The following is a 14071-nucleotide window of genomic DNA, read 5'->3' on the forward strand; positions in this document are numbered from 1 at the left end:
TGAGCCAAAACTAAGTTTCTTGAAAGACCAAGTATCCCTAGTAAATTTGCACACTTTCGAGAATTTGTTTGAGATGCTTTTAAGTCAGTGGCTTTGCAGGCGTTTGTTTACATTCAGCAGATGTGCTTCAGAGTGCATCACAGACATGGGCTGTAGTTTTGTGGAATGTGATTGAATACACGAGGAGCATGCTTTCAAAGAGGTTATGAATCTCCAGCGTTGAAGGATAATCTCCATACTGATGTGATGGTTCTTATTCACATGATTAAAATATCCTAACTGTATAGTGCTCGGATGAATAACAGCATTGCCTAGTAATTCATCTTATCTTGTGCGTCCATTTCTGTAAGCTTCCAGTATTGTGTTGAGGCATTACTCTGCTGTGTGAGTGTGATTGTGATTGTTGTGAAATTAAAGTATCACTTCTGTTGTATCTAATGTTTTTTTTCCCTTTTCTCCAGAAACTACCTCTTCAGATTAAGTCTCAACAATGTGTCCCTTATACAGGTAGGTAGAACTGCACCTCGGTTTTGATCAGCACAAAGTCCGGCCTTTATAGAGTCGAGCGCAGGGCGGGATGTCCAGCTCTGGTCTTGGGGGGGCTGGGGTGTCTACAGGTTTTCGTTTCGTTTCACCTTGGCTCTTGAACCAGCTGGCTGCTGGCTCGACTGGGCCAGTTTTGCAGTTTATCCCAGCAGGTGTGGCTGGTCTCGAAAGAGAAGACAACAACCCTCCAGTGTGCCAGGCTCTCCAGGGGCAGGGCTGGACACCCCTGCTCTAGCCTCATTCAGACATTGTCTCTTTCGCTAACTCTGGTTTTTCCTGCTGGAAGTGCCCAGCTTCTCTCCAGCGGGATTGGTGAGGCTGAGTGGAATGTTCAGGTCTCCATGGTAATCTTATTTTTCAATGCAGTTGCAACCCTAGGGGGTCAGTGACAGTCTTTTAACTTCAGGGCTGTCTGGCGGTGGCAACCGGTGGTTGGGTTAAAACTTTACCTAGTTTCTGTTACATCCTAACATAAGGGGAAGTCATTAAAATGACTTTCTTATTAATTAAAGGGATATACACACAAATAGAATTTGCTCCAGGTATATAAAGTCTTGTATATAAAATGGGAGCAGTCTTCCTTCAGAATTTAACATAAAAAATGCCAACTGAGGCTTGCTCGGAGTGATAACGGGTCTATTAAATAATTAGGAATGATTATGGATAATTCTTCTTGTGATTGAAATGCAAGATGCACATCGTTTTAAGTGTTTTTATTTAGCACAGTGTCAAAAGTAATTATTATAAGGTTCATCAAATCTTAAACCATGAATGTATAAGGAATGGATTTTCTGATGTCACTTAATAAAAAAAAAAGCATAATTGCTTTGTTTTGTAATCAGCAGTGACTTTTAAATATTGGGCTGTGATTATGTAAATTTTAATCATGACCGACTACTCAATTTGAAATTGGCTCAGTGCAAGGAGCTTTTCCAGAGCCAAAGTCACAGTTGTTTTTTTTTCCAATGAGGAAAGAATTTCCACAGCTCTCGTGCAGCATATTCCGGGGTGGAAATAAATGTGATGGATCTATTGTCGTTTGGGCTAACTGGAGCATCAACAGATGTACCGGGGACAGAATCAATGATCATGAAGCATGTCATTTGGTGAGGGAATAGTATTCGTGCCTGACAGCATGCTTAAAAAGCTAAATGAGGAGTGCCAGGGACAGGGCTGATTGAGTGTACTTGGGTGGATCTGGTTGGTGAGAATAAAGGTGATTTTACCCCTTTAGGCAGAACAGTCACTGATATGATTGGTCCTGCTTTTGTTGGGAAGATTTATTGACTTTCAATAATAGTTTCTCCCGATCTTTCTTTTCTCTTTTCCTTTTCCGAAGTGCTGCATTGAAATATTGACAGTGGTAAAATCGCAATGAATGCTGAATATTTCATTCTGAGGATTTGTGCTTGGGGAGGATCCAGCCCATTTGTGGTAACTGCTTTTCAAATTTAGGTGCCAATACACCCTCCAGTTCACACTATACTGTACACACATCTATTCAGCTTGCGGTGTGTTACCGTTCAGAATTGAAACTGTGCCAGTGTGCTGTTGAATCGTGGACAGCCATTAACAGTGGACGTGTTTTCTGTTATCTAGGGTGGTATTGACCTCATCGCACGCTCCATGCAGTCGCTGCTTACTCTTTCAGTAAGTTGGGAAGAAATGACAAAACACTGGCTTGAGGGGTTTTTATGCAATTAAGATTTAACAGCGAGAGAATACAGGCAGAAAAATAACGGCCTTTAAAGAAATCCCGCTTTACCATCAACCTAAGCTTTTTTAAAATGTCAGTTGTGTGGGTTTGGTAAGCAAGGAGGAAGAGGTAGGAGGGGGGGTTCTGCCTTCAGCGAGGTGAATGTTCTGAGGTAGATTTTGGCTGATGGGCGATTTGTCTGCATAAGAGCCGTGACTTGGGTTTCATCTGCGATTTCCACTCGTGAGCTTGCACCAGTGCACTGCATCTTGGGGGACCAATGCAGATGCTAGGAGGGCGCCTTGCTGATATCTGAAACTGTGGAGGGAGGCATCCACTTCTGCTAAACTGAGCACGTTTAATATCAAAGCTCTGCTATTGTTGTCTTTTTTTTAAGCATTACTAATCTCAAGCTCTGTACACAATGAAGGGCCAAGCTGTACTGCTTCCGTACTAAAAAGACTTCTTCTTTTAATGGGGCAATTTGCAGTTTTCTGTTGGAAACTTTACCACCTATGCAAAACCCCATTTTTTCCCGGAAAGGACAGATGAGTCGGCGTGTTGGGGCTGTGGAGTGTGACTCATTGTTTTTATGGGTTGATTATAGAGCCTGCTGTTTTCAGTGGGAGCCACAGCCACAGAGCAGGCAATTAAGCTTAATTATTCAAATTGAACTTGGCTACACGGCACCTGTAAATTCAGTGCACATGCTGTTCGGAAAATCGGCGAAGGAAGTAGTCTGTTCCTTTACGAGAAGCTCTGCTGCTCATCTTTGGCCAACTGGTTTTAGAAGAAGTCCCGTTTCAACCCAGTCAGAGGCGTTGAAGTGACAGGAATGCATCACCGGTCGGATTGTGAAATCTCCTCAGAGCCTTTATGCAGTGATATCTATGTGTGGACTTTTTTGTTGTTTGTTGTGTTTCTTATCAAATAATTGTATTTTTTTATATGGCTCTACATACCTGCTGGCATCGTGTAAATAGTTTTATATAATCAATGTAACAAAAATGTAAGAGGAAGGCAAATGTTTATTCTGCTCTTTTGGTTATGTTGTTTGTAAACCCTTTCATCGCTAGATAAGAAGTTTTTTAAAAAAAAAACAAATCTCCTTTACAGGCTTAGTTAACTTCTGTGTAGATAATTTTATTTCCCGGAGTTATCTGTATTATGTTAATGCACATAGATCTTTTAATATGAGAGTATTTGAATTCAGTTAGAGCACTATGTAATAAGTAGATAAACTGGTATCCTCTGAGGTAACTGTTGCAACCCATAAGGAAACCTTTTGAAATGGCAGTACTGGTATGTGTTTCAAGGGAGAGGGAGATAATACTGTTTACACCAATAATGATTTCAAATTGTTGCACTTGACGGGATATTGAGAAGCATTTTCAATCACATCATGAAGTGCGTAATCTCTTCAGCTTTTGTCTATTAGACGTGATTGTAGCTTGCTTTTAGGATCCTCAGTGGGGCCCATGTTATTTATACCTCTGTTTACAAAGTGGAGAGCGAGGGAGACTGGCTGGCTGGCTGGCTCTGCTCGGTCTGGAGCTGGTCCCTGCTCCCTGAAGCCAGGCTGAAGCAGAGGGAGGGCAGCGGGTGTGAGTGGGGGGTTGGGGGGTTTGTGAGGAGGAGGGGGGAGTGTTTTGTCAGTTGAGTGCTCGCCTCCAAGATAACGCCTCAGCTCTCAAACCCTGGAATGCAAACAGCAAGGGATTGCTTGATGAGATTGGCGTTTGCCAAGAGGAATTTCGTGCAAGAGGGGTGTCTGCAGAAGCGGAAACTTTTTTTCTTGGAAATAAAACGTTCGACGCCGATTCTTCAACCCACCCACAACGTCATGCCCGGGTGTCCCAATGTAGTGCCCCCTGCAAGCTCCTGATCCCTGGGTTTGCTTTAGAGCCATACCGGGTGCCCTGTCTAGAACAGTCTTTCGGAAAGCTGAACAGCACTTTTTGCGAATCTGTCCCAAAGACACTAGAAATGGGAAGGAAAAAAATATTTTTAATTAAAAAAAAAGTGATATTTGACTGCAATGTGATATTGTCCCCAGGGCACAATGGGGAAACCAGGCTAGAAAACATGTTTCTTTTTATTGGTGTTTCACTGTTAAACATGTACTGTATAGCATGTTTGGAGGAACAGTACTGAAAAGACAGATTGACCTTTTCTTAGAGATGCCTCTGAATATGGTGCTATGGTTGTTCATATGGAAGCAAAGGTCTTTGGATAGCTCTGCAGTTGGGTAGCTTTAAAAGCATGCCATGCTTTTAAAAGTCCTAGCTGCTAATTTTTTCAACTACAACTCAGAATTGCAGGAATTTACGGCACAGTGCTGTGAACTGTAAATCAAATCAACGTGGGAGGTATTTACTGTATTACTTACAGTTTAAGTGGGTAAAAGAAGTTTGTCAGCATCCTGCTTTTTAGCTTCTGACATTTGCTGATTAAGTAACAGACTATTTATTCTGACCTGGGGTTTTGAAAACTGTTCATTGGCGAGTAGACTACCCAGAGAGCAATGTTTTCTCACATTTGAGGAGCAACACAGAGAGAGACAACTCTGATCATTTCTGCCTGTCTCTCATATGTCTAATTCATTCAATGAATTTATTCTCCAGAGCCTAGCTACACGTTTGTATATGAAATTTGAGAAGAACTTGCAATAATTACTGAAAATAATTCTGTCATCCAAGACTTGCAATATGGAAAAAAAAACAACATTTAAGATTTAAATCAGTAATCAGCAGAGTTTGAAGTTTATTTTTTTCCGTTTTTGTCTTTCATGTACTAGTCTACTTTCATCTCTGCCTAGGTAACTCAGAGTGACAATTATTTTTTTAAACCACAACAAGCTTGTATTTTGTTTGATCTCTTAACCTGCGCTTTGATTTGTATTTTTCGTTTTGGTGCAGAACAGAATGACGTTTCTTTTCATCCGTTCATTCCGATAGACGTGTACGTAAGCACCATTCTTTCAAAGCCATTCCCAGGTTTTGTAGAAATACTTGACCATTCTTTTCAAAATGTGTCAATTTTAGTGTCATTATCCCAACTATCAAATGGTAGTTTTCTGTGCCTGCGAGGCAAGACTATCTAGAAGATTACCTTTTTTTCAGAGACACTTTCAATTATTGCCCAGCGAACTGTAATCATGTCAAAGAGAAAGAGGTTTCCACACTTTCCTTTCAATCAGTCTGAAATAATTGTTCATATTTAAACCACTGATGGTTCAAACTATGACATTGTTCACAATAATAGGTTGGAATGTTTTTTTTCAAACTCCAGGACACGTGCAAACAGCATTTCATAATCTTAGAGCTGTTAGCAGCAGTAAAGTTGAAAACAAATGTTTTTAGACCTTTGACTGCAAAATGTCTTTCAAAGCCAGTTTATTGTTGAGTTTAGCCTATGGATGGCTGCTGTGGTGAGCTGGAGATGAGAGTCGGGTATTTCAGTGGGATCTCTGCTTACTCTCTTCCACGGCCTATGACAAGGGCTGAACTGCAAGGAGCTTTATCCAGGTTTCATCAACTTTCAGGGAAATCTGCAGGTGTTGAGGCCATGCAGGTCCCAGCAGGCTTTGGATTTAAATCAGCCGGAAAAAAATCCAGCTCTTCTATCTTATATAGGGGGGAAAAAACCTTGCGTGCAACTTTGAGACAACAAATCGTCAGATGTCAGGATTTGTTCTTATTTATTAGGAAAACGGCTGATCTCCTCAACCTAAAAAGTACATTTCCACATGGAAACTGAGAAATGTGTGTGTGTATACTGTATATATAATTTTACATGTTTAGTTGTATCAAGAAATTGTACATTTTGTAGTTTTTGACCCAAATGTTTTTGATGGGTAATGTAAAGGTAACAATGAAAATGCAGTTGTCTTAGAAACTGGGGATTATTTGATGTCATCTCTGCAGCAGCATCCAGCCTCTCGTGTTTCCAGGGCCGTGTGTTGTTGGTTAAATTGGCTGCGCTGGCTCCTCAGCATAAATAAAGGGGAATAGTATTGAGAACGCGTCTGCCAAGATCAGCCACCAGCGAGCTGCTTCCCGAAGACGGCCTTTAAAGTCGAAAGGCAGAGGGGCAGGTTTTGGGGTCAGTCTGTAATTTCAAATGGTAATTTATTGCTTTAGGCCTTTTGCGTGAATGTACAGAGCTCATAGTATTTACTGATCCTCCTTTTCTTAGTTTTATCTTTTCAAAAGCAGTACAATATTGCATCTGGCTTCAAAGGCTTCAACAAAAGGATCCCTAGGATCCCTTTCCAAGGGATCTGTCCACTTGTTCTTAACTTTCAATAAGATGTCTTGAGGTCTTGCAGTTGCAGCCATGGCTCCCGTGGAGGATTCTCAGAAAGCCTGCACACTCCCATTCGTTTTTTGGGGGCGTCTTTTGCCACCATATTTACTCATTTGTATAGTCTTCAGCCATGAAGAGAGAGCCGGGTTTTAACAATCTGAAGGTAAACGGCGGCGGTGCAGTGGCTCTGTGACTGGAAGGTTGCCGGTTCAAATCCCGCGGCCGGCAGAGGAATCCTACTCCGTTGGGCCCCTGAGCAAGGCCCTTGACCCCAACTGCTCCAGGGTGCTGTACAATGGCTGACCCTGCGCTCTGACCACCAGCTTCTCTCCCTGCCTGTGTGTCATGGAGAGTAAGTTGAAGTATATGTATATAGTGTATGTATGTACTGTATATGGTCAGTAAAGTGATCTTATCTAAATTACTTAAGTGCACAATCCTGAACCGATAATCCAGCTTGTTCACTTCTTAATGGATTTTTATGTCCTTAATAAGGATTTGAAAACTTTTGCTTTCACAACACGACCTGTAATATCGGGCATAGCTCTGATGGCTGTTCTCTCTCTCTCTCTGAAAGCATTCACCTAAGGGAGGCTCATTTATGGCAGTTTAATGTGGCGTCATTGATCATTACACCAGCAACGTACCTGCTGCTGCCGCCTGACGCCGGGCCCACCTCGCCCTTTCCTTCCCAGCCCTCCAGAAGGGCACTGGGGGGGAGCCGCAGGACTGGGAGGAGTGCCCTGCCCCCCCCGGAAAAGAAGGGAACAATCGGGAGGGGCGCGGCGCCCGTTGGGTTCCGCAGCGGTGGTGGGGGGGGTCGGGGCGCTGTAAACCCACGGCAAATGGATTCTATTTTAAAAATCGGTCAGTCCATTGCCGGGCGAACAAACAAAAAAAAACAGAAAAGGATTTTGAGCCCCCCTTATGTAGGGATCAGTGTTCCAGGACAATGAGGAGGGCCATTGAGAATCCTGTCACATCTATCAGGAGAGACCTGAATGGAGAGAAGTGCCGCTGTGAATAGCGGACTTGGTTAAAGGACGAAACGGGGAGGGGCCAGGCGGCCTATTGAAGTGTGGGGACCTTGAACGGGGCCACAGGGACAAATTGTTTCTCACTTGCTGGGGGGCGGACCTGTTGCACCCCAATCAGCTGCTGCGTCGAGGGGCACAATGATATTATGCAAATTTAGCTCTGAGATCATTAAAAAAATTGGTGGGGAGCATTGTTGGAGGCAGTCGAACAGAGGGAGAGGGGCGAGAGAAAGAAATCCACCGGCGCAAGGTAACCGTGGAATAGCTTGTGGGCGCTTAAGCAGCTCCTGTCTTGGGGAACCGAAATGTCTTTTGTTCGCTAAAGAAATAGCTCTTTAGTAAATGAGGGTTACAGTAATCAAAGGTGCTGTATTCCCTTTTCTTTTTATTAATCATAAACATTTTCCTAATTTGCTGTTTTTTTCCCCAATTTGTTAATGACGTAGTAACTCCTCCCCCTTTGAGCATAAAGAATCCATTGTTGTGCCTCAGGAGCCCTATTAAAGAGTTACTCCCAGATCCAGAGTTTGGCTTTCAGGGTTTTATTTCATAAAGCGTTTCAGATTTTAAAGCAGTCAGCACTAATTGTTCTCACGACTAATTATTTGTATACATCTGGCTGGCAGTGGGGAGATGCGCTGTTGATGTTTATGTTGATGTGTTATATGTTGTGTGGCATTGAGGTCAAATAAAGTTGATTTCAATTCAGAATTGTGGTAGATGGCAGCTTCGCATCAGGATCAAACTGGCCTGGTTCTATAAACTGCAGTCATTTCTGCTCTTACAAAGTGAATTTCTTTGTAGAAAAGCAAGTGATTTGCAGTATATTTAAAGTGTTTTCTGGTAGCTACTTTCTCTCTGTAAAAGGGCAGATTTCTGCAGACCTGTTAATTTCCACAGTCAAAGTGCAGCAGGATGGCAGCATCATAGAGTCAACAAGAAGCTTTTCGAATGTATGCATTAAAATGGTCACAATGTGAATGTTTTAAACTGGCAATTTCAGCTTGACGATTGTCCGAAAGTGGAACAGAGGGAAGCATGTTAAGATTTAAAAGTCTTTTTTTTAACTGTAATCAGGGAAACTTCACAGAGAACAGAACAAGTTGCCCTGATTTTATTATCGTTGTCAATGAGAATTTACTAGCCTGTGTTCCAAGCTTTTAACCCGTGTAAGCTATTCCCACGACAGACTGTAAAATTAATTCATAATACCGCAGTTTAAGTTGCAGCTATATATTGTGTGGCCATTATTCCATGTCATGTGGTTTTGTCCTCAAGCTTAACCTCGCCAGCTGAAAGTTTACAGTTCCCGTCTTCGAGCAGAGCCGGGATCGGAGTCCTCTGAAATGCACGGAGGAGGGACTTGCTTCCCTTTGTCCAGCCGGATGCGAGGGGAACAGACCGCTCCGGGGATTAGCTCAGGTTGAGCCTCCTGGATCTGCGCTCGATCAGTCTGCTGCTTTAACCCTTTCTCCGCCTGGCTGCGAGAGGTGTCCCGCCCGAGGAACCCGAGGGCAAGCGGAGTGCTGGTTAACAGAGCCGTTTCAGGCCTGCGTGTGGGCCAGACGGCGAGACCAGGAACAGCACCGGGGCTCAAGAAATGACCCGATTTGAAATGCGCTCGCCTTGCTCGAGTCACACAGTGGCATTGAATTGAAACCTCCTTAAAGCCATATTAATTACAGTCTTTTAAGAGTTCAGTTCTGCTGTTCAAAAAAAAAATGGAAAACTTCTATATCATTTCAGTTGCTTAGCCAGAAGGAAGCCTTGCATTGAATTGGATTTTTTCAGCTGTTAAAATAGAGGCTTATTCATTTGGATCCAGATTAAGCCTCTTCTATGCACTAATTAAATCCAATATAAATATGGCTCTGGCTTTCGCTTTAATTGCTCAGCTTGTTTTCCTCAGTGTTTATCTTGCGTTGAATAAGGCTAATTGAATAGGGTCCCTCACCCAGAGAGCCCTCAGGGAGTGCAGCGTTCTATGGAGGTCGCCAAGCCCGACTTTCAAATGGGCACAAAACAATCTATAGATTGTTTACTAATCAGTGGGCCTCTTTTTCTCCTGTCATATTCTTTAATTCACATCCAGTTCCACTTAAAAAAAAATAAAAAACCCCGATTGAACCACTCTAGCTCCAGCGAGTGTGGAGTCTGGCACGTCTCCACTTGGATGGCGTGAGGGAGTCGCGCTCTCTGGTGCGCGTTAAGCCAGTAAGTCAGGCTCCCGCAGCCGAGCCAAGGAAGAGGCGCAGCGCGAGTGGGGGGCGGAAAAAAAAAAGAGGAAGGAAGAAAACGCCCCCTTTCTCTGCCAGCCTCGGCCGCCGTTCCTGCTGGGAGAGGTTGCACGGACTTGATCTATTTCAGGGGGTCCCCCAGACTCTGATGCAAGTCGGGGAAAGTGCAAACATACGGGAGCTCTTATAAAAAAAAAAGGGACTTGTCAGTGGAAACGTTCGCCTCAGTACATAGCAATAAGGTATTAGCAACTTGTTGCTGCTTCCATAATTAAACACAGGAGATGGGTATTTGAAAGGAATATGTGTGTGGGGGGAGGGGTTTTGGGGGTGTTGTTGTATTTCTCCTCTTGAATGAGGGAACATTGCATTTACATGCAAATGGAAGCCGTCTCTCTGACTGTCTGCTTACCTCGCTCCTTAAGCTACTGTCCTATTTATCTCCTTGTTAGTGTGATGAACACAAATCAATAAGTGTAGGGCGATGTCTTCCACATGTCCCCTGGTTCTGATGTTTGCAGCCCAGTGTTTTAACTGTGCCGTAGTCTTCTCGGTCGTATTCATTGCTGTCATTTTCCGCTACCAAGTAAGAGGCGGTATGACTCGGAGTGCATCACGTTTCTCGGTTTATTTCCGTTTCCTAGGCAACGGAATGGGGCCCAGACGAAGACACCAGGAGGTCCTGTCAAAGTAAAGGGAAGACTGAGGTAACTTTGAGCCGTTCATGGCTGATGGTGCCCACTGAATATTGAAACCTCTCTCAAATGCAGCGTTCCGATTAGACAGACATATTAGATCAGCAGATTGTCACATCTTGGGGGGTTCAATGTGCAGAGCCAGATAATTTTGTGCAGCTATATTAAACATAAAAATATGTTGTTTTGGCACCAGAATGCAAAAAAAAAAGTTGTTTAGCATGCCTGGCGAGTACAGCCTTTCTCCACAAAACAAATGTTGCTCTCATTTTGTTTTTTGTGTTGATTGAAATGCATTTTCATCTCAGAACTGGAGCAGAAAGTGATATTTAGCAAATCTATGGGTCAGCTTTTTTATCAAAAGGGGTTTGAAAAGTTGAGGTGTTTCTTTTTTTTACAATTTACCATTGTATCACTAATGAAGTAACAACACACTATGATCCGATTTCTACACCAGAAGACAAAATGATGTAGCTAGATAGATTTAAGAGTAAAATGATGTGAAATTTTGTTTCTTTTGAAGTATTGCCCTAGGCATCTTATCTCAAGTAATTACTTGAGATAAGAGCAAATATTTCCAGTTACATCATGGTGGGGGTATTTCGATAGCCTACTGTAGTTACCAAAGGCTTTAAAACATCTTTATAGACTGCAATACCTATACATTGATGTAACATTTCTGTAATATGAACCTGATTGTTTAGCTTGATTTTGTCTAATTATAGTTTATAGCATTTAGACCGTAGAATGAACATAAAAATAGATGAAAATGCCCTTGTGTCCATCTTAAATTGCTCAGCTAGAAATACTGTCAGTGCAACACCCTCCTGTACGAATGGGAAGAAGACAGTTTGCCTCATTCCCCTTGACGTCAGTAATAACCCTGCCCCTCTGTTTACAGTGCCCTGACTGTGTGAATGCATTGGCTTTTCCAGGTGGAGTGTCAGAATTACATCCGGGTCTTACTCATCAATGGCAAGAAAGTGCTTACCTGCGGTACGAACGCATTTATGCCGGTTTGCACGACTCGACAGGTATGGCATGAATTTATGTACCGAGGTGATTTTATCATGCGGGTCTCTCCCTCCTGTGCACGCAAGACCTGTTAAATTTCAGTAACCACTACAGTGCGAATGCTTGTATCTAGCCGAGTCCCTGTTTGCTACCCAGGCCCCTCTGAACTAGTCAATAAATCACATGGCTGCACCTCTCCATCACAGACGCAGGGTATATGGCACACCAGCTTGGGGACAGCGACGTTCTGTCTCCCTGTCGCTGGAAGATTTCTGGTGCCACTGCTTTAGCTGTTCATGGTACAAACGGGGGCGCTCGAGCTTCACGCGTTCAATCAAGCCGAGAGAGACTTCAGTTTCGGAGAAGAAACCTCAACTAGATGTCCCAGAGTAGAAACGCTGGTGTGTCCTTGCTCGTAGTAAAAGCCTTTCCAGGTTCCGAACGGACGTCTGTATGGTCTTGTGTTTTCCCCCGCCGGCCAGATCGGGAACTTGAGCCGGGTGCTGGACAAGGTGAACGGCGTGGCGCGCTGCCCCTATGACCCCCAGCACAACTCCACCGCTGTGGTGACGGCGAAGGGGGAGCTGTACGCCGCCACGGTCATCGACTTCTCTGGCAGGGATCCGGTCATCTACCGCAGCCTGGGAAACATGCCCCCACTCCGCACAGCACAGTACAACTCCAAGTGGCTTAATGGTAAGACCCCTGAGCCCTGAACCTCCGGCAGTCACGTGGCCTCATGCACAGAGGTAAAAAGGCCTTTCGCTCAGATTGTCAAAGTTATTTAGAGTATTGTGTCAGTTGCTTTCTGTCCGCTATTGATCTATTGAATTTAAATTCAAAGAATCATTGCTTTTCATCTTAAAAAGCACAGGGAATGTCAATGTTACAATGCTTAGCTCTTAGTTTGGAGCATTTTGGTTGTCTTTCAGCCTGAAAATCTGTCCATAAAATCTTATGGACAATTGATGCTGTAACTAACTACTGAAACATTTTGAAAAAATACTGCCATATATTTAGCTTCAGAAAAATTCTTGGAAGTTCTGCGTTTGCCTTTCTATTTTGGAAGTTGGTGAGTACAGTGTAACTGTAAGAAAGTGCCAAATAATTTATATGAAGAATTAAGCCATTTCCAATCTAGAGTCGGAGAAAAATTGCCCTAACTGATTCCAAATGAAACAAAAGAGCCTAAAATTTTAATATTCAGAAAACCTCATCTCAGACAGATGTCTGGGTACTTAAGATGCTCATCAGCGTGATTACAGTACATTATAGCCCCTCACGTATCAATTTTAAAAGGCAGAATACTTGACTCTAGCAAAATAAATTCTTGCCAAACAGGCTTTGAAGTGTTTCCTCTATTAAGGCTGTTCTCATGTTCCTGCTTTATTAAGTTTGGAGGAGCTCCTACCTGGAAGGATGTTTTTCACAATTTGTGTCCTTTTTGGTACAAATATAAATGAATTCACCTATCAGAGGTTATACTGTATATACCCAAACACAAGTGTGTGAATGGATGTATAAAATCTCTCCAATAGCAACAGCCTGACCTCTTCCATCACAGGGAAATTTTCTATCTAAATGACAGGTTATTGAGTTGAAATTAAACATCTTCTCATTTCTATACAGTGGATTTTTTAAATGCATTTTTCACCCTCTCTGTAGCTCTTAATAAAAACTGAAGGAACATTGTGACAGGAGCCACATCAATTAAGGTAGCTCACAGGGCCTGAGCAGATGAAAAGTAATTTTGGCAAGAAGAAGTACAGTGAAAAAGTATTTTCTGTCTCAAACTCTCCTCCGGAACACGGAGAACTGCTCTTCAACAACCCAAAAACCAGCTGCCACCATGAAGGCCTTTATACAGTATACCTAACACAATTAGTCACTTCCATGTGAAAATGTCTGCTAACCCAATTAACCAATTAATTAATCCCCACTGTGGCTGTTTACAATCATTAGAAGACAGACTGGCCACTGGTGGCAGGTAGGCTGTAATATCGGCCTGTTCTCAACCCGGCCTCCCACAAACTGTGTGTGTGGCACCATCCTTGTCTTCTGCATGTGTAATGTCAACATCTCTGAAACACAATGGCAAAGTGCCACTGTAAAGATAGAATAGACCTACGATATCTGTGGGACTACCTGCTCCTTGCTTTACTCCAGTGGCATGGGCACAAAGCCCCACAAATTATGCTGAAGATGAGCATTTTTAGTCCAGATCCATTCGGTATAAAAAGGTTTGTGATTCAGACTCCACTGCCAGTCTGCATATTGTTCAGAGCACTTCAGTCCACCAGAATCGATTTTTGGCATTGCAAAGCAGGTGTTTATGGGAAGAAGGTAAGAGAGTGCAGAGTCTCTCTTACACAGGAAAATTGGAAAAGGCTATCTGAATGTGTGCATACTCTTGTGTTTTGCTGTAAGCTATAATGAACCCATAGGTAGCAGTTGCTCTTGTGTCCCTAATATAAAGATAAAGAAAACTACTTTAATCTTTGAGTTGCCATCTTGTGTCCCACAAACGTAAGCATATGT

At 43.0% G+C, this 14071-nt stretch overlaps 1 protein-coding gene across 2 annotated transcripts in view; it reads left to right on the forward strand.

The window, feature by feature from the left end:
• sema5ba (sema domain, seven thrombospondin repeats (type 1 and type 1-like), transmembrane domain (TM) and short cytoplasmic domain, (semaphorin) 5Ba) overlaps positions 1-14071 on the forward strand; it is a 112541-nt gene that overhangs the window by 61620 nt on the left and 36850 nt on the right. For both annotated transcript variants that reach the window (XM_088931005.1, XM_088931007.1), the window contains exons 4-7: positions 462-507; positions 10469-10531; positions 11455-11553; positions 12016-12229. In XM_088931005.1, the coding sequence (XP_088787131.1) occupies positions 462-507; positions 10469-10531; positions 11455-11553; positions 12016-12229 (422 nt within the window). The remainder of the gene's footprint in view (positions 1-461; positions 508-10468; positions 10532-11454; positions 11554-12015; positions 12230-14071) is intronic.

This window comes from Atractosteus spatula, chromosome 13, assembly GCF_055471065.1.
Source record: "Atractosteus spatula isolate fAtrSpa1 chromosome 13, fAtrSpa1.hap1, whole genome shotgun sequence".
NCBI lineage: Eukaryota > Metazoa > Chordata > Actinopteri > Semionotiformes > Lepisosteidae > Atractosteus > Atractosteus spatula.